Source organism: Sebastes fasciatus, chromosome 6 (genome assembly GCF_043250625.1).
Source record: "Sebastes fasciatus isolate fSebFas1 chromosome 6, fSebFas1.pri, whole genome shotgun sequence".
NCBI lineage: Eukaryota > Metazoa > Chordata > Actinopteri > Perciformes > Sebastidae > Sebastes > Sebastes fasciatus.
In genome coordinates this window covers 13974326-13995985 of record NC_133800.1, presented here as the reverse complement: position 1 = coordinate 13995985, position 21660 = coordinate 13974326, and the positions used below count along the sequence as shown (strand labels likewise).

Genomic DNA, 21660 nt, shown 5'->3' with positions numbered 1-21660 from the left:
TGTTTATGAGTGGAGCGCCGAGTCCCAGAAGATCGCGGTTTTCTGGTTGTTTCATCAGATCGTTAATCTTCTTTCTGAGAGACTTTGCCGACTCTCGGCTGTGAACTTTGGAGCCCCGGTAGAATCTTTTCCTCATCTGTGCCACGATGCGATGGATGCACGTTTTGGCAAAGCACTTTGCCAAAAGCTTCTTAATTTTGCTTCCGATGCTTTTCTTGGAGCGTTTTCTTGGAGTCGGTCTTACAGCATCTTCGGCGATACTCCGAGCGATTTCTTCCGCGACGTCTTCAATCTCCCGAGAGTTTTGAGACTGCAGCAGCATGTACTCGGAGTCGGGCACGTCAACCAAGAGAGGTTCGGTGATGACGTTCAACTGCGTCTTGATGATGATTTTCATCGCAATCACGACATCTGACGAAGGCGTCGCCGCATGGCGGTCTTCGGCGTCTTCGGGTTCCGGTTCCACATCTGATTGTTCGCAGATGGTCCTCTGCTTGCGCGGTCGAGGCGAGAACACCGACTTCATCTTGCCGATGAACGCCTGGCACATTTTGCAGGCGTGCAGAATCATGTTGTTGAGTCTGCTGGGAGGAGTGAGGTGCTGAACTATGCCCTCGGGGCTGGAGAGGGCACTTCGGACGCTCTCCGAAACCTCTTCAGAGATCAATGTCGTCAAGCTTTTGGAGCTTGGACACTGAACCGAGACGTCGACGCCCAGAGCTTCGGCAAAACCCTGAGAGATGGTGTCGCCCAGATTGATTTGGACATCGTCCTCAGACGCCAGGGTCCTGCTCCCGAGAGATTTCAGGAAAGCTTTTGTCAAGGCCGCTGTGATGTCCAACAGCAACTCTCCCATCATGGTCATAGTGGCGTCGTCGGGGCTGCCGGATTTCAAAAATCCCCACTGATCCGCCGTCATCCCCTTAAAGAAGGAGTTGAGCAGCTTGGAAACAGCGCGACGGACGTTGAACTCGGGCATGATGGCTTCTGGCTGGGAAGTTCTTGATGATACCATGATGCTGATTTACGGTCAATTCTTGTCGATGCTTCGTGGTTTTTGGAGAGAAATTCACTGCTTCTCTCAGTAGATAGTCTGATGAGTGAAAATAATCGTTACTTGCAGCCCTAATTATTATTAACTAACATGTAAACTGCATTTAAATGTTGAGGCTAATTTTAACTGCTTCATATACTGTTGGGAGGTTTAATCTAAAGCAATGCATTCATAAAATTCATACCTCTTTCTCTTGAGACAACTGCTTCTCTCAGTCGATGTGTTTCGTCTGATCGAGTCTTCAGATTCAACTACAGTTGGGTGATTCTGGGACTCTCTCCTGAATGTTACTCCTTTATGATGTTACCGCTCCTTTATGATGTCACAACTGATGTCACCACTCCTTTAATCTATCACAGTGTTCCATCTGGTGATGTCACCATGCACTGATGATGTCACCACTGCTGTGATGTCACCACTGCTGTGATGTCACCAATGCTGTGATGTCACCCAAACACACACCTGCACACACACGTGCACACTGAACACACACACACACACACACACACACACACACACACACACGTGAACACGCACACACACACACACACACACACACGCACCTTCTCTCAGGCATAGTGATAATTAGAGATGCTCACTCAGCAGGGACTCTGTTTTCGTGTTCTCTGTCCCATCTGAGCTGTCATGTCTCACCATCTCTCTCTTTCCTTTCTCCATCCCTGCTTTTCCATCTTTCTCTCTTCCATCCTCTCCAGATCTCTCCACTCCGTCTCTCTATAGTTTCATCCCTGAGGTGTCTCCTCCCTCCCTTCTGCTGGTCTCTCTCTGTCCTCCTTCTTCCTCTGCTACCGCAGGTGTCTCTCTACATCTCTCAACTCATCCTGTGCCCCCTCAACTTTTATTACTTAAAGGTGTTTTTGTACATCATCAATGTCATTAAAACTTTCCTCTCTGTTTCTCAGCTTCCTCCTTCCTTGAGTTGTCCTTCAGTTTCTGTAATTTCTCTTTTTCATTTATCATCCTTTTTTTTTCTTTTTACCCAACTCTCCTTTTTCATGTGTCCATTTATTTTCATAAGCTTGTCTTTAAGGAAAAACAACCTCATCTCAGAGTCCTCAAGGAGCACCATTACACTACATTGCTTCTGATGAGTGGACATAGAAACTAAAGTGGAGCTGAGTTTGGAAAGTTTAGAAGAAACTGCAGTCAGTGATGAAATCCAATGAAGGGCTCAATATTAAGCTTTTTTTGGGAGGGATTTTTTTCATCATCAAAATTCATAAAACTATTATGCTAATGTGCGTGTATGTTGCATGTGCTCCAGTTTGCAGGATGTGATTTGAAGTCTTTTTCCTCCTCAACTTTTTTTCCCCAGAGATGAAAAAAAGCGACCCAGTATTTATATTAATCATATTAGGTGATTCTGCATCAATGCTAACGCAGAGAGCACTTTTTTATGTATTGATGATATTGTAGAAAGAGAATTTAAAAAATGTCAGCATTGAATGTAATCCAAGATTTTGCAGAATTGTCTTTCTATATAACTATAGCTTGTTTTTTGATCAAATCGAGCATTAGCTCAGCTGTAAAAGTGTACTGCATGGATGTAACCTGCTCCCATAGCGGGCAGTCAAAGCACTGCTGACCTATACAAGTTAAAGCTCGTGCAGTAAATGAGAATGGGAATAATAAAACCAGTGGGAGAAGAAGAGACAAGAGGAGAGAGGTGAGAAAAGAAGATGAGAGTGAAAGAAGGTGTTTTTTCAAAGTAAGGTGTTATAAAGTGACATAAAAGAGTTAAAGTTAGAGGAACTGACAAATTGGGAAGATGGAATTGATTTTATGAGACTTAGCATTTTGTAGTCATTATGACAGCTGTAGTAATTGATTAAAACAGAAACACAGATAAGTTACAGATGAAGGACTTCCTGATACATAAAACTAGACTAAACAAGACTTTGAGATGAGAAGACGGAGAGAGGAATCTCTGCGTGCGACAAAGACAATAGAGAATGATTAAATTAAACACAACCGAGAGGTTCATGTAAATAAAGATCGCTGTGTTTTTAGGCCAATTTGAGGAACCTCCATGCGGCTGCAGACCGACTCTATAAATAAAACTATTTAGCTGCAGCAGCAGGCTTCTCGCTCCATTCAATCTTTCATGCTTTCCTTCTGCTGCCTGAGTTAGAAAACAAGTTTAATGAGTCAGTTGACGATCTCCCCTGGAAACTCATCTGTATCCATGGCAACACATGTCCCCATAGTTTCAGCACCACTGTCATTTCTTGTCTCCTTGGTAACACGAGACAAATCAGCGTGTCAGCAGCATGCCTAAACTTGCCTCCATTGAAGCCGTTTCCATAGTAACTACAGTACCAGTTGCTGCTGTATGGTAGTTGTTTCCATAGCGATGCTCTCCCTTATTGCCATAGTAATACAGCTAGATTATCATGGAATCAAAAACTGTATTGGTTTTATGAATTTTACCGTTAAACATCTGGAAATATTTAATGTGAAGATAACTTGATGTTATGATGATGAGACAACACTACCGATTAATGTATCGGACATGACATTTTCTACACATTACTTCAGTAGTGCAGACATTTTGCAGCCATACATTGCCTTACTGTGGAACAAATAAACTTTCTATGTGAGTAACAAATGTAAAGCACATTTAGGTTAAGTGGCATTGTCAGTTCTTTCTTTCTTATTAACTGTGTGTGTCTGTGTGTCCAGGTACCTCCTGTACCTCCAGTTGAAGAGAGACATCTACCACGGTCGTCTCCTCTGTCCTTTTGCTGAAGCTGCATATCTGGGAGCCTGCATCATACAGGGTGAGGCCCAGTGACAACCACTTTAAATTCACTGACAGTGAACCTACTGGTGATTTAGCATGTTACAGTTGAATTCCTACTGAAAATTGTTATATTGTATTTTAATATGTATATATGAGCAGGGTTTTTCACTACTTTGAACACAGTGCAAACATTACTTAAATGGTGCAGTTTCCAGTGGTTGATGTAAACATGACATTAGCGATGGTCCCTGGCAGATTCATACTGCTTGTATCACATTTTTCAATAGTGTAATTTTAGTTTCAATTCAGGTTATTGCTCTGTGTGTTCAGTAATTGAACAGGACGTTGCTGTAGGTTTTAGGGATTCATCATATTACACCTGCTAATCCTTTGTGAATGTAGAAATGACTTTGTTTTATTTATATACGGTATGTGTTTCAGAGTTAGCTAGTATGCAGTTTAGAATGATTGGTAAATATCTGATTATGCTAATCCAACTTTATTTGATTTAGTTTTTTTTACTCTGGCATTTTTAGTTTTTTTGTAATTTGAGGTACGTTGTGTTAACTTTGTGAAATGTAATAAGAAATCTTCAAAGTTTACAGTATGTCATCGTTAAACAGCATTTTGATCATGTGTTTGGTCTGATATGTTGACTATATTTCATTTTATTTTGTATTCTTCAATCTAAACAGGTTATATAGTTAACCTTAGCTTTGTTGGTTGGTTCAGTTAGCTTCACATTCTATATTTGAGAAGGCAGACATCTCTATGGCCGATATCTCCGTCACTCTAGATTGATAAATAGAATTGCAGTTAAGAGGAAAAATATGTATTTTTGATTTTGGGGTGAACTGTCCCTTTAACACGTAATATAACTAGGTTACGTCTGAAGGAAAAGCTCCATTTGTCTGGTCTCTGCCTCATTAACTGGCTACATTTGGAGTCATCAGACTGGTGTTGTAATCCCACATTTAAAGATGCAAGCCAGATGTATATGGACCGCTTGGAAAAGGAATAACAACGATTATTTTCTTTAGTTAATTAGCAGTTTAATGTTGAATCACAGTGCGGAGCCACTTGCGTTAATATGGATTAAGAGTGGAATTAGCTGAGCTGTATCATATGAATGAACCCCTCTGGCTGATACACAAATGTGTGAAGTGTGCAAACACTCTGTGATTGGCTCATCTCCCCAGAGAGCCGAGCATGACTGGCTGAGTTATCTCCACCCAGACTGCGTCGGCAGCGTATCATTGGCTGCTCTGATTAACGAGGGCAGGTCCCTGTCCCACTTTGTCAGGGTGTTGATTACAGAGCTGGAGAATAGGTTGAGGATTACTGTTTAATTAAACTCCAGGCAAGTTTCGGATTTAACCTTTATTATGACTGCTAATTAAGAACGGATTTAAAGGAGAAATTAGTGTCTGTTTGGGCTTTGTACTGGATTCAATAAGGGGAATATTTATCTATTGGGGTTATCTCCGCTGCTTATGAGTATATTCTCCTGTGGAAATAAAAAGATTATGAAAATGTTCTCTCTTTAAGCTTTCATCTGGGCTCGAGCAACCTGCAAATTTACTGATGACATAAATAGGTTCATTTAGATTTTTAAGGAATAGTTGACAGTAATAATAATTATAGGATAAATCCCAAACTAAAGATAAAACAGGCGTTATAAACTTTATGTCAAATACTCAATGCTTCAAACAAGATGTTTTCAGTCATCTCATTAGTACCGAGCTCAGTGACATCAAGTACAAAGCACCATGTACAAATGGACAAATTAACTGTTAGTAGTCACTCCTGTTTACACAATTCAAACTTTATGATGTCATACATTTTAGCTTGTGGAGAGAAATACATCTCATATGCCATAAGTCTATCAGTCTGCACAAATACACTACGTCCAATTAAAATTGAAACATATACTAGAAATAATACAAGTGGTCTCAATCATAGGGAAGAGAATTTTCTGATTTAACTCTGTACCATAAAGCGAATCAATGTATTTCCCAAAATGTTATGTCAAAAGAGCAGCATTTATTGAGCATGTTGAATTGCTATTGCTTGACAATGATGAATAACAGATACATAACACATTTTCTAAACTGCTTAAGCTGTTTTGTAGACCGTTGTCACACTGATGTCACCCTCTGTCTTCAGCTGAGCTCGGGGACTACGACCCAGAGGAGCATCCGTCTGACTACATCAGAGATTTCAAGCTGTTCCCTAAACAGTCCCTCAAACTGGAGAGGAAGATTATTGAAATACACAAGAACGAGCTCAGGTAAAACAGATGTGTTTGTGTGTGTGTGTCTGGTGGGGTTGTTTGTTGTCTGGAGCCGCGTCTTTGTTATCGGTTTGATTTTGATGACAGCCGTGGATGTTCGCTCCTGTGATCTGTGTTTTCAAAACAGGCGGTGGAGACAATTTTCTGCTGCAGACAATAAAGCGCTTTCTGATGTTCTGGCTAGAGACAAAATTTGATGATACCTTGAGATTTGTGGTGCATTGCATTGCAGAAGGTATTCAGTTGAAAGTAAATAGAAACTGAAATTAATTTGCAGAGGAATGAGAATGAATTATTTATTTCCAGCTTAGTTTGGACACTGCTTGCTTGCTACTACAGGATTTTCAGAATTTACATTTTGATGAAAGTCAACCTTATAGAGGATGGATGGACTGAAATGAGCTGGATGTACCTGAAAACTCAGACACAATAAATATCTATAAGATATTGAACAAGGAGAGAAGTTGGATGTGGAATTAAATTCAGGAAAAAGCTGAATTTAAAGGAGAGAATATTAATACGCGCAGAGGTTGCCGCATAAATATAATGATGAAAGTGAATAAAAATATGTTGAAACTGATACCACATTTTTAGTCTCACTCTGTCCTCTGCACGAATAAGTTCCTAACTCATACGATCACATGATAGACAGTAATCTATTCATAACCCCCTCCCTCGGGGTGTTTATTTGTATCATCGCTGCAGCTCATGAGTGATGTTGTTGGGTTTGTGACCGTCACACTTACAGCGATTATAGAAACATCAAAGACAAATCCTTCATTTCCCACAGCACAGAGACAGATGATGCCAAGTGCCCTCTGTGTGCCCTGATGGGACTGACGGACAGGATTAACAACATGTAGATCACTACCGAGCCGTAGAAAGACACTTTAGGTGATTTACACATGGGCTGGGGTGCACTGTGTGTGTCTGTGAGTTGTATTTTCAAGCAGTTAACATTTTTCTCTATGTGCATATGGACAAATCTTTGTGTGTAAAATTATAGTGTTGATTTATTTGTCTGGTGTCAGGATGAGTATCAATGTACATCACTCAGTTTCTTGACTTTGCAGCACTTTGAAAAAATTAGCTAAAGCTTCAACGCTCCCGCTAAACACTTGGCCTCTTAATATGACTGTCTCTGCAAAATATTAAAGGAACAGTGTGTAACATTTCAGGGGATCTCTTAGAAGAAATATAATATAATATTCATAGCCATGTTTTCATTAGTGTATACTCACCTGAAACTAAGAATCGTTGTGTTTTAGTTAGCTTAGAATGAGCCCTTCATATCTACGTAAGGAGAGGGTCCTCTTCACAGAGTCCGCCATGTTGCTCCGCCAAGTTTCTACATGGACAAACCAAACACTAGCTGTAGTTAACTTAAGGCCACTGTAGTTCTCCGACAGGCTTGTGAAACTGTGGCAAACATGAGCCGCAGAGTGTAAAAAACCTTGATACCGCCGGCTGCCGTCTGACTTCCGTTGCTCCTAAAGTATAATGTTGTTATGGTAAGGATGGCCTCTGAGCGAGGTGAACGGCGTTACCACAGTTTTTCACTCTGCTGCTCACGTTACCGCAGGATACTCAGTTGGTTGCAATCTGCAACCACACCACTAGATGCCGCCAAATCCTACACACTGTACCTTTAAACAGATTATCAGAAACGGGGCCAAATGTAATAACTTGCTAAAATGTGTTTCTACTGTACGTTGCACAATACCACAACAATATCCATCGCAGGCACATTGGCATTTCCCTCAGTTTCTGTGAAAGAAGACACATAAGACATAAACGTAATTCATAGTTCATATTTAGGCCTTGCTGCTATTGTATGTACACAAAATAGTGAAAATTGTATTGTAACTGTAGACTATAACTGACATTTTTTATTCATGGAGGAACAAAACAAGATTAATTCAATCAGCACAAAGATGTACCTGTACAGTGTTTACAACCAAACATACAGGGACAAATGCTAACATATAAGCTCCTAAATAAACTTCTCTCTTCTTATCTCCTCTCCTCTCTTTTAGGGGCCAGTCAGCCTCGTTTGCAGAGTTGAACATGCTCCAAAGGGCTCACAGTCTCGAGACATATGGAGTTGACCCTCACCCATGCAAGGTAACATTAGTGGAGACTCAATGCCAGACTGGCTGCTGAGGCCTGGTGCTGTTGATATTGACAAGTTGGTGAAAAATGGTCTTTATTAATGTTGCTACAATTTACAATTTATTTACATCTCACTTAGAAAGCCTCCACCTCCTGTGTCCACCTTTGTAGTTGTTCACTGTCTGTCTCTGTGTATACAGTATACTTTACAGTAGGTACTGTATGTATGTATAAAATAAACAGAAACATAATGCCTTTAAACCTAATGGATTTTATCTAATAATTTATACCCATTTATTAATGGACAAAGTCCTTGTGGCAGTTGCTCTCATCATATGTCATCATGTCTAACTGAGCAGATATAGGACCTTATGAGAAAAAGGATTATGCTCTAAAAAAAAACTATAAAATCAGGGCACAATACGGATATGCTAGCTTTTAACAATTATTTTGTAAATTTTTTGTAAAAACTAAAATTTTAAAACTAATGTTAAAAAATGGTTCAAAGACAGACAACAGATGGAAGCTAGCATTGTGCTATATCTGGGGAAATACATGTATTGTACACTGTCCCTGTCTTAAACAAACCAGTTAAAATGTGATAGTGAAACTCCTGGTTAGGGTTATAATAGTTATTATAACAGTTACAGTAAATGTTCAGGATGATTTCTTTACTCTGTCATTTCTTAAATACGAAGTTGTGCTTTCCGTTGTCACTCTGAAGTTTATGTTTTTTATTGTTGGTCTGAGAGCCAATAGTGAACAAAGCATAATTTTGGCATCATTATTGATGAAAAGCTTATTTCAGTTGGAGCCATTTCATTTACGGACGTAATACTCACCAAAGTTGTTCATGCAGTTATGCGGAAATACAAATTCTGGCTTCAGTGGAGAGAGCGACTCCTGTCCTCTTTACCCTTTGCTTGTTTTCCCTTAATTTGCATATTAAACGGACGACTATACACATGATTTACCAACAGCAGCCTTTCAGCAAACCTGAGAGGACTAATAATGGGTGAGACAGAGGTGAGACGAGTGAAGGAAGTCAGCCGATAGTTTACATTTGGCAGCATTATCTTGGTAAACAGAAGAAATCTGGTCTGCAGAGAAACCATCACTTCCAGGAATCAATAATCATATTGATTAGTTAGAGAACATCATGGCTTCAGCAAGTCAATATTATTGACTCAATTGTATTAGTAAGTGTTGAGGTTCTTTTGACTCTTTGATGTGCACCTTGCTTTCTGCTGTGATACTGACTGCTTGCACTTTTCTCTTCGTGTTTCTTTTGTACAGTTGTGACAGATGAAACAGGCTGAATCTGATAAAGAAAAGTAATATTTGACATCTCGCTATCCGCTCAGCCCTCTCTGTTCATCTTCCACCCAGTCAGAGTGTGAAATAGGGACACCCTCACATGGACAGGCGTATCAACGCATGCTGAGCAGATTAACTAGATATTTCAATTCTGTCTGTTGGAGAGGATCCCCTTTATCTGCTCCGCTCTCGTCAGTGGGGCTGTTTTTAATTTGGTTTGCTGGGAATGGCTGTTATTGAGTCACACACATGCTGCTCTGTGTAGATCAAGAATCAGAGAAACTGTTGGGAACACAGAGGGAGAGATTTACAGAGAGATACAGAGAGGCACACCAGCAGAGGAAAGGACGGTGTGGTAGAGTGACAGGAACATATTGTGTTCTGCTCTTACTCTGGAGATGTTATTGGTTTCATTTTGCCTCACTATATTTTCTCTGCCTCGTTCTTGATGCCAGTTACTGCCAATTAAGGGGTTGAAGTTTGAAACAAACAAGTGATTTTGTGTAGGCGCCATTTCCATGGAGATTATCGATGGCCCACTTGCCTCCCTGCTGTTAAACCACCTGTATCCCGTAGTGCCGTGTGCTGCCTCTCACTCTGCATGTGTGTGTATGTGTGTGTGCGTGTGTTTGCAGGATTTCACAGGCTCCACAGCATTCCTCGGGTTCACAGCCACAGGTTTTGTGGTCTTCCAGGGAAACAAGAGGATCCACCTCCTCAAATGGTACACACTTATCCACAATTCTTGATAATAAACCCTGTAAGCATGGAAATTAAATGTGTAGCCGCTATCAAATCTAATTATAACGCACTCTCACTCTGTTTCATCTCAAATGGAGCTGAATATGATATTTAATAGAGCAATAAAAAATGATGGCTTTTGACTTAAAGGGACTGTTTGTAACTGTAACTAAGCAGGTGAAATATAGAGTGATATTGTGGTTTTAGCTGATGTGTGTCGCCTCACTGTTTTGACCGATGCTCGTTCATGTCTATGTAGAGCGAGCTCAAGCGCAAACGCGAGCAACAGGACGCTGACTGTGGTTGACTTAACGGCCACAGGTGTTGCTGATTCTTATATAGAGTCCCTTTAAGTTGTGGCAGAGTTTTGTTCCCATGTACGCTGAACAAATCAGTTACTGTGCATAAGATTCATAAGATGATAACTTCCAATATTATGCTTTTTAACATACATTAGAAGTCAAACTCAATGACTCCTCATGTTGAGATTATTTTGTTTCAATCATTTGATAAATCTCTTGCAGGATTTTGGTGAGAACATTTAGCAATATCTGGAAATGTTTTTATTGGCTGTACATTGTAACTGTTTGGTACACAATAAAGTGCTCTGGTACACCATATAGTAAAAACTAAAAATCCTTTACTAAGTAAAGTAAAGATCCTTTACTCAAGTAAAAGTAGCAATACCTCCGCAGTCATAGTTTTACTTAAATAAGAGTGTATAAGAATTAACAGCTAAATATACTTAACGTATCAAAAGTAAAAGTACTCAGAAAGTCCTCTTTTAGCGTGTTGTACTGTTATAAATGTTATGTTGTTAGATTATTCAAAATGCATATTTCTATCTACTTTATTTATTGTTGTTAAGTTTAATCTATAACAATGCATCATATTTAATAAGATGATTATACTTTGATGAAAATTTTAATCTGAAATTAAAATTAAAATAAATAAATAAATACATGTAGTGGAGTAAAAAAGAACAATATTTACCTCTCTGAAATGTAAATAACCAGCCCGTACAGTACATGAATAAATGTACTTCCCGTCACTGTTATTAGGTGAAAATGCAAACAAGCTCACTGTTTGTAGCATACCGTATGTCATAACTTTAAAGACTTTAACACAGCTTTAACAAATAATAAATAATCATACTGCACCACTTTTAAACGTATCTTTAAGAATTCGATTATTTTTCTCAGCTGTTAAATCAAATGTAATTTTCATCATTTAGCCTGTCTTAAACTGTGATCATGTAGATATTTTTAAGTCATAATACCATGTTTTTTTTGCAGGGCTGATGTCAGCAAGCTGAAGTTCGAAGGGAAAACCTTTTACGTCATCGGGATCCAGAAAGAGGTGAGTGCAGTGTCTCGTCCTGCGTGCTCTCTCTCCTCTAAAGGGCAATCATGAAGAATACAATATGCTGTGTGTAGTTTCCTCCATCACGATGATGAGTGTAGTCTGGTAGTCATCATCATGCTGCCCTGTTAGATCCCAACCTTTAACAGTTCAGTACTTCTGGAAAAACAAAAGACCATGACTTCCATGTAGATGCACAGTTACCATCCGTGTTCATTTGGATTCAGTGTTGTTAGTTTACCTCTGAGTGTACTGTGCATCCTTTATTCTCTTTCCTCCTTCCTACTTTCCCTTTCCTCATCTGTGTAATGGTTACATCAGATAAATGTGCTGTGAAACTGTACTGTTTGTCTATGTAATCCTGTCCACCATCACACACACTGTATATGTGTGTGTCGCTGTTTCAGATCTCCTTAACAGGCAGGATTCACTGTAACAGGATGGTGGGTGTGTTACGACTAAACTCCTCACTCACATCATGTGTCCACTGTGGCCCAAATATGAGACTCCTTCACTACATCCATGTTAGGACACGTCCAACATCTTTGACAAATATAAATTATATGACATCTCTCCTTGAAACTGACAAAGACGGCAAATACTGACTGAAAACGAATTACTACATTATTATTATTATTATTATTATTATTATGAACTACTTCAGGTTTCTTGCATTTGGGACACATCTTTCATCTGTACACTCGATGTTTGTCATCCAGTCCAGAGCTGTGGTCGATTCTGAGCATTTCTGGTGCATTATGCCTCATAAATGTGCATACCACCTTTATTTTTTGCAACAACCACAGCTGATTGTGTCTCATGTTGCTGTTTTACTCACACATTAAAGGGTAACTTCTGTAATTTTCAACCTGGACCCTATTTTCCCATGTTTTTGTGTCTAAAGGACTAATAGGGACAATAGTTTCTGAAATTAGTCCAGTATTTAGGGAGAGCGCTGTAGACAGCAGCTGCTCACGGGCTGCAATATGGTGCTATTGGGGCAAGCCGACACCGTAATTTACGTCCACTAAACGTGCTTGTTTTTTCCATGACAGGCTCTGATTGTTATTGTTATGTGTCTGATAACATTATGGAAAGAGTCTCATTCTGAAATCTCTCGAGGTAAAGGATGTTCTCATACACCGTTCGTAGCTATACCTACGAATAGTAAATGCACTGTAATTCGTATATATCCCACGGAATAAATTTGTATGTAATCCACGTAATTATGAACAAGGAAGTATAAAGAGCAGCGAACACCACATAGGGAGGAGGTCGGGGTGGACGGGTGGGTCAAAAACACCAGACTTTCTCCCAAGAGGCCACTGTTCGTACCCCGTGTGAAACCAGTCAACGTTGATTTATTTGTCACGTAACTTCCGTACTTAAGTTACACCACTTCGAGAGTTATTTTAACCCAAACCAAAATCTTTTCCTAAACCTAACTAAGTAGTTTTGTTGCCTAAATCTAACCAAGATGTTTCCTATGAAGACAGAAGTTTATTTTGAAAAGACTGGAGAAAATAACTTTTTGTAAGATATCAGACGAACTGTTGTATGAGAATACATTGCAAGGTGACGTGTTGCCGGAAGACAGCAGTGGAATACATCCATGGTGGAAACGCGAGTGCCGGCCAGTACAGAAAGCGTAGCTTACTGTTATCTAAAAGATTTTCAATGTCATGGCAGAATATTTAGATGATTTCGACATCTGAATATGATGACCACCCGTTTTTATTTGAGCAAGAGCATACGGATATTCAGATTTCACAGTGAGACTTCTCCTCGAGCAGGACTTGGACTTAATAACAAACAGACTGGATCGAGCGAAATGTAAAGAAAAACGTTATATTCCTCTATAGGTCCTTTCCATAATGTTGTCAGACACTTATAATAACAATCTGAGCCCTTCACTTTCAGAGAACGTAACTTTGCGTTGACGCTGCTCACTTGCCATCGCAGTTCATTTCGCTAGTGCTGGTTACAGCGTTCTCGCTCAATACTGGACCAGTTTAAAAAAGTGTTGTCCCCATTATTCACTTAGTGTCCAGAGACCTGTTCTACGAAGCAGGATTTGGCGTTAGCGAGGTAACTTCAGGGTTAACCCTGGATTTTCCGTCCTACGATGGTGATTCACGTCTTACCGGGGTAGATCGCCATGGTAACGTAATGCTAAACAGCTAACCTGCTCCGGAGCAGGTTATGTTCCAGATAAGAGATCAACTCGTATAAAAGCACCGCCTACTGACCAATCAGAGCTCGGTGCGCAGATTGTATGATAATATTACACAAATATGAAGAAGTTACAGTCATAAAGGCTAAAAACAACACAGTTTAAACTGACAGATGCAGGAAGGACAGCTGAATTTATGCTGTAGGTGTTTACCGCTTTGAATTACGTTTATATATTTATATTTTTACTTGCTCTTGAGTCCGTTTCACACCGCCAAAGAGGGGGGGCGCAGCTGTAAGAAGGTTGAAATACTCATACATGCTATATGATTGATAAAGGGCATAATGAAGTGTAATCCATTCATCTATTACACTTCTAATAGCTATAACTATCTAGATGACTATATCTGACTTTTGAGTGTTCTGTTAAATTAATAAGTCTGTTAATTTACACATTCACACATTTGGAGTTTTTTCCTTTACCAGTTGTCCTTCCTGCATTTTGCAGCTTCAACTGTGTTAATTTTAGCCTGGATTATGTGTTTAACTTCTTTGTATTTGTCTAATATGGTTTGCTTTTCCTTTGTAAAATGTGCCGCTCTGCCTGTCTGTCTGCAAGTCTGTGGACTTGTCCATGTCTGTGATTGGTCAGATGCTGCAAACACCGCTCCGTTCATGTGAACGAACTCGTAGCCAGATGGAGAAACCCTGGGTTGATTTACCGAGTTGATAACCACCGTCGGAGGACCGCTTAGCAGGATCTCGTTTGTTAGCGTTCTGGTTGACAAATATCAAAGTTACCCTTTAACCCATCATATTGAATCAGTCAGAGGTGCCTTGAAAATAGCCAGGTTGCTCTTTGTTCTACCAATCAGCCAATCAATCAATCAATCAGTCAATCAATCAATCAATCATAACTCTTCTCTCCATTACAGAAGCTTAAACCAGCTCTCTCATCTCTGCTTAACTTTGTCAGTCTGTCTGTCTGTTTGGCAACTCATGAGTGGCTGAAGATGCAGTTTTATCTTTGTGTTTCTGTCTCTTCTCTCTGTGTGTAAACATAGTCATCACTGGTGAGTAAACACAAGTAACAATAGTAGCACCAAACTATTTGATGCCTCTCCCTACAGTCCTGCCCTCACCTCACCTCACTTTATGACTGGAGGAACCTTTTCCATCATTCACTGTGTTCATGATCTTGTTTTATCACTTTATACAAACATTATCTGTGTAATTTCATTCAATTTATTTATTATTATTTTTTTAATTATGTTTAGCTCATGTGTGCAAACGGTTATTTTGGGTAATTGTCAATAAAAATATTCTGTTCTATGATTGAAATTGTCACATTAACCACACATTATCAGAATAAGCTTCATAGCTCCATTATCCCCCAAAAATATAGATTATGCAACATTAAAATGCATAATCTATAACTTTGTTCATGTCATGTATTTAATGTCAGACATTGTGTTGAGAAGATTTTCATGTTGACTGTGTCTTTATATGTGTGGGTGTGAGTGTATGTGTACACATACTGTATATATTTACATTTTTCACTGTATGTTATCAGGATTTGTGTATTGATGTGTAGTCTGAGTCTTCCACTGTGTGACAGGTCACTGCATGATTTCACTCTTTGCCCTCACCTCTGTTATGTAGCCTGCAACACATTAACTTTAAACTGTCCCACTTTGAGCTGATGGCAACTTTTTGTGGCTTTATTACTGCGACACTTGTATAATTTTCCCCAAGCTCCTGTTTCTTTAGTTACATATTGTTGTCCCAGCCTAGAAATAAAATGTTAATGGTTAATTTAAACGGCTTTAACATTACACCAGGGGGATGGCAGTTGAAAACTAGCTTGCAAATTAGTACATCCCATTGATTGAGGTTTTGGAAACTGAAGTTATTATATCTTATTTAACCTTTATTTAACGAGATAAAATCTCTTTTGCGATGGTGATCTGGCCAAGAAGGCAGCAAAGATAAATGTCAAGTGCATGTCGATTTCATACATACAATTTAAAAAAACAAAACAATAAATAATAAAATAATACAATTTCTGTAAAAATGCCGTTAGTACTCCTAAATACTCTGTAATACTGTAGTACATGTAGTTTAGGAACAGTTAAATCAGCATCATAAATGTCATGAATGGAGTATAGTAGAATAGAAAATACTTTGTACGCAAAAATTTGTCTTTGCAAAAACTGCTAGTAAAAAGGGTACATTAAAACACAACACATCCAGACAGGACACAATAAAATAAACAAATAAGAACACAGTACACCAATAGAAGCTACATTAAAAGGAGCACCATACTTGATGGTGAGGACTGAATCAAGGTTAGATAAATAGATGTAAAATTCAGTGTGCAAGCTGGCTTCAGAAAGTAGGTCCTTACAGTTTAAGATACTTTATGGGGATTTTTTTGTAGATGTTTTTCTTTGCACGGGGGACTCTGTGATGCTGTAAAAGCACTTTTGCATGTCAGCCAAAGTGGGATCAAAGACAATTTGTTAATAATATTTAAACATGTGGTTCTGGTACTTTCACACACCTATGACCACACACACACACACACACATGGCCGCTGCAGCACATGTGTGTAAGTCACAACTACATACCTAATATAGCTGATGTGTGACACTGAGGGTGTTGAGCAATATGGCTGACGAAGGGGCTTTTTTCCTGAAAGGGAACAAACTGGATCAGTGCACTCTCATGTTATTGATCTCAGTGTTTCCTCTCTCCCTGCTGTTGAGCAGCATTGATCTGGTATCTCATATCACCAGACACACAGGGCGGAAAACTAGACATTTACAGGAATGTATCCCTCCTCCTAGTCCATAAACACCCGTGTTCTGCAAGGTACAAGCCCTTTTACTGCTGAACACTGTGGCCAAATCACTATAACTGTCTTACATCATCAAAGCTTACGGGTTCAGGTCCGCAGGTCAGCATTTTGCACAGCTCCCTCTCAATGTGTTCAGCACTTCTCTTGTCCTTATTCACCCATCTTTTGGTTATCTCATTTCTCATCCTCTCTCTCTGTCTTTGTCCTTTTCTGTGCAGAAGAAACTGGTGTTGACATTTCACACCTCGACCCCTGCTGCGTGTAAACACCTATGGAAGTGCGGGGTGGAGAACCAAGCCTTTTACAAGTGCGTCTACACACACACACACACACACACACACACACACACACACACACACACACACACACACACACACACACACACACATATCCAGGAAATGTATTGAGCTGCTCTTGAACTCAGACACACTTGAGACTGTAAAGCATTATTCCATGCCTAAATGTCCTTTCCACCTAAAGATTAATAGTTGATATCTATAGGGGAAAAATGCAAAGATGTTTAACATAGATACATTATCATATATTGTAAATATTTAATAGATATAGATATGACACTGATCTAGTTGGTAACTGCTACATCAGTTTTTAAATATATTTAAATGTAATCTTCTTTAATGTCCCGACAAGCTATGACATGGTACCAATGGTACTCTAGCTCTAAGACCGAGCCTGCTACAGCCTCTGAAAGATAGTCAAGTTGGTCGGTATCGCAGACGATCCTGTGATCCCGCAGCTAGCTTGTCGGGAAGGAGGCTAAATAACACTGCAAAACTGGGCTAAACTTTGGAGAGGAAAAACTGGTATGGACATTTTCAAAGGGGTCCCTTGACCTCTGACCCAAAAATATGTGAAAATGGTTTTCTATGGGTATCCACGAGTCTCCCCTTTACAGACATGCCCACTTTATGATAATCACATGCAGTTTGGGGCAAAAAACATGTAGTTTTTTTGCATGCAGTATAAATGTGTTATTTTCGCCCATTCTAAAATGGTGTATTTGAATATTTCTGCATACTGGGGTACCAAAATAGTCTTGGAATTACATAAATTGGGGTGTGACTGTAAAGCTGAGACTCTTGTTGATTCAATGAGCCCGATAATATTAATGTGTGATGATGTTAGTCCCATTAGTAGCCATTTAATTGTAGTGAGACCAACTTTACAACCACAAACTACAGACCTAGAGCATTCAGAGGACGGATGGCTTTCCTAGGTAGATCGACAATAAGGGGGTTTCTGAGCAGTTTCCAGAACAGAAGTGCTCGCCATCTAATCGCCGTAAAATGCAATTCTTGCAGAAATCTCCAAATGTCAAAAGTTTTTGATGCCAAATTATAGCATGGCTTTTTCTATGGTGTTCCTCACGGTCTTGGTGTCTTAATGTGGTATTTTGGAGGGATTATTGATCATTATTATTAATTCTCGACTAGTAAAAAAAAAAAAAAGGTTAAATTTAGCACTAAATCTGTGTAAGGAATGGTATCAACCCAAAGATTGCTGCAACAACTTATGAGACATAATAGAGCATGGCCATCATATAGTTCAATCATTATGTTCTAAGCCCATATACACTTTTCTTATTAATTTTAAATAATTGATTGATTAATTAATTATTTTTTATTTATCTTATTAATGACTAGAAGAACTTGACAAACAGTGCTGAGCTGCATCTCAAATTGATCTTCAGGTTCCCAGCTTTCAGATGATGTACACCACTTCTATGTGATGTACTGTATACTGCTGACCTGCTATCTCCCCCTAAAGGCCCCCTGTACCTCCGTAACAAAGACAAAAACAGGTCTATTGTGGGTCTCAGAGGGTTAAATTAGTTTTATACCTCTGTCATTTTCCTTTGTCTTTTTCACACTCACAAGTGGCTAATATCTGCTTTCCTTCATGTCCCACTTGTTAATGATTTTTAGCACATTATCACTCTTTGATGTTCCTGCCTCTCTGTGGCTCTGCTACAATATGCTGCTGTCCTTCACCGGGGAGCAGCTGATGGCTCCGAGGCTGTCGCTCTGAATTCACAGAGACTATTGACGCTGCCGGCGCGTCAGAAATGGAAACAGGCTTGGGGTGAAGGCGAAAGTGAGAGGACGAATGGAGAATAAACCTTGTCTGCGGTCATGGTTGTGACAAGGTTGCGAACAAATAACATAAATGAGCTTGTTGCCTCAGTCAGGGTTCAGTGGAAATATCAGCAAAGCAATTTAATGCGCTTGATAGTCATACAACAACACAGGAAGTTGTCAGACTTGACTACGTAGTTGAACAAAACATCCCAACAATTTCATAAGACTTAAACTATCCATAATTCTCCTCTGACAACTTGAGAGACCCTGATCCCTGATATATAATGTTTTGTCAGATGGAAAAAAGGCCACTCTAAAAATAAGTAGAAAAACAATGAATAAAAGGTGTTTTTGCTTGTAATAATAAAAAATCTGCCAATGGAACAAGTGAAAATTCTCTTGGTAAGATTTCTTGAAATAAGATGTAATATTTAGGCCTTTTAAGATAGAAATAGATACTGAAATTGGCTGGGAGTATTAGGACGTGTCATAATAAGCCTGTAATGCTCAAAAGAAGTATTTTTTCACTTAACAAGATATTTAAGGTGCATTGTCTAAAAACAAATCCCTATATCTCACTGAAATGTTACTTGTTATATGTCTTTTATTAAATGACATATTTTGACCAGTAATTAGACAAATATACTTGGTAAGATTTAGTATTTTAGCAGGTCAATAATGAACTCTCAATCTATAAGTCAACAAGTAGAGCTGACACAATGAGTTGATTAATCAATCAGTTCATCAACAGCAGATTAATCGGCAACAATTTTGATTAATCATTTAAGTCAATTTTCAAGCAAAAATGCTGAACATTACCTGGTTCCAGCTTTTAATTAGCTGCTTTTCTTTGTCTTGCATCACAGTAAATAACTGAATATCTTTTGGTTTTTAGAAACGATTACTTTAAAAAAACAAAAAACATCAGATTAATTGATAATGAAAATAATCTTGAGCTGCAGCCCATACCAACAAAGACGACAAGTCCCTAAAGTGTGAAATTTGAACATTTGAAATGTCCGTGGACAGCAGGCCGAGTCCATCTGCTGAGGAAGATTGTGTGATACAAACAAAAGCTCTAACACAGCGTGGACCTTGAATGGACCTTATGGTGAGATTGTTTTGTCTCATTTTCAGGGCTCTCAAAATCATTGTGTGAATTCCTTTGCTATATTTGCTGTATACTTTTTTATTAGCCGCTACAATGAGCCAGTTTTCCCACAGATCTTGTGTCATCTTGTTTAAATTACATAACATTTTAAAAAGCTTACAAAATGGAAACCTAAAGTTATTAAAGCTTCTCATAGCAGCCTGTATAACCCTTGACAGTGACAGCAGCTCATGTGTCTCTGAGAGGCGGACAGAGAGGGAGGGGATGTCATCTCGGATGTCGGACAAGCATCAGAGCCGCTTAATCAAATCAAAAGTGAATTGAGTTTGTAAATGGCAGCCAAGCAGAGCGTTGTGAACGTACGACCTCTCCCTCTCACAATAAGCAGAGCAGAGGTGTGTGTCCACCATCTCTGCTGCATGATAAATGATCCCGAACCAAACATGAAGGTTTGATCTACGACTTTTTAAATGGTACACCTTGAAACACTCTTCTTCACCTCTTCTACTTCCTAAGAGGCTAGTCTGTGCTCAGGGTTAATGTTACAGTCAAACAAAAACACATGGAAATGTTTTTACAAGAATGAGTTGTTCAGTGTTTGTGACTCAGATGCTTTGTAATGATGAAGTTTTGCATATCTTTTTGTTTCTTCCTCCTCCTCTCTCTGACAGGTGTGCAAAGTCGAGTCAGATAAAGACAGTTTCCAGCAGCAACATCTTCTTCAAAGGCAGCAGGTTCAGATACAGGTGAGTCAGTATTCAAGTTTCATAACAGAAGGCATACTTCTTTTTTTTTTTTAAAGACAATACAATGACAGACAGAATTTTGACTGCAAACGATGCATAATATGTGTAAAAGGAAAGTGAGCGAGATCTGTATGTGCGAAGAGAGTTGGAAAACAGAAACAAGGGAAAAAGGGGAACCACAGGAGAGAAAGTTATGCATGAATTTAGGGGAATACAGAGTCAGATTTAAAGTAAGAGGTATGAGGTACTTATGCATAGTCGGTGTGGTACCTACAGTAGATGATGGTCGGCATGCCACCAGTTTGGAGAAACTGGAGAAAACAGACAGGAGTACCGACACTGGAGCAAAGCAATACAGTGCTGTGGATGGGGACGGCAGAAACATTTTTTTTTAGCCACCTAAAAGAAAGGCTCACCTAAGAAAAAATCAATATCAGTTTAAGTGTACGCTATATTTAAAATATTTTAATCGCTTTATCTTGCCGTCAGACAGCTCTTTCTGATGGGGTACTGAACTGAAAGTGAAACTAGCTCACTTCAAAGCAGCCGGACTCCGTTGACAACAACAGTATAGTTAAGTTTCACTTTCAGAGTAAATATAACGTACACTTAAACAGAGTTTAAGTGGCTAAAATACGTTTTGCTACTGGCCCGTCCACAGCCAGCCCGTTTTTATTCCCAGGGCGTCAAATACCGAGGCTTTGTCACGGCCATTGGCGTTGAATACCACCGCACAAGGCACCACTTAGCATTGGTATGCAATGCACTGGGCGTTCCATTAACTACAATGTAAACCCATCTGTGTCAATATTAATGCTCAGGGAAAATGCGTCGGGAGTGTGGTGACATGCTGGCGGGAGGGACGGTGGATGGGTCCAACAAACACAAGGCTATCAACCAGGAGACCGCTGTTCGTGTCCCGTGCATCACATTACATTCAGCTGTGCCTCATGTTCACAGCGTTCAGAGTCATTTTCACTCTACAAACGTAGTAGTTTTAAGCCCCACCATGTAGTTCTTTCCAAAACCTAA

General features: G+C 39.4%; 1 protein-coding gene across 5 annotated transcripts in view; it reads left to right on the top strand.

The window, feature by feature from the left end:
• Positions 1-21660, top strand: part of frmd3 (FERM domain containing 3) — a 72680-nt gene that overhangs the window by 29246 nt on the left and 21774 nt on the right. For 2 of the 5 annotated variants that reach the window (XM_074637765.1, XM_074637766.1), the window contains exons 5-12: positions 3758-3855; positions 5985-6108; positions 8148-8235; positions 10176-10264; positions 11577-11640; positions 12051-12086; positions 16894-16982; positions 20554-20628. In XM_074637765.1, the coding sequence (XP_074493866.1) occupies positions 3758-3855; positions 5985-6108; positions 8148-8235; positions 10176-10264; positions 11577-11640; positions 12051-12086; positions 16894-16982; positions 20554-20628 (663 nt within the window). Of the gene's footprint in view, positions 1-3757; positions 3856-5984; positions 6109-8147; positions 8236-10175; positions 10265-11576; positions 11650-12050; positions 12087-16893; positions 16983-20553; positions 20629-21660 lie in introns of all 5 variants that reach the window. The other 3 variants (XM_074637769.1, XM_074637770.1, XM_074637767.1) reach the window with 2 other exon arrangements.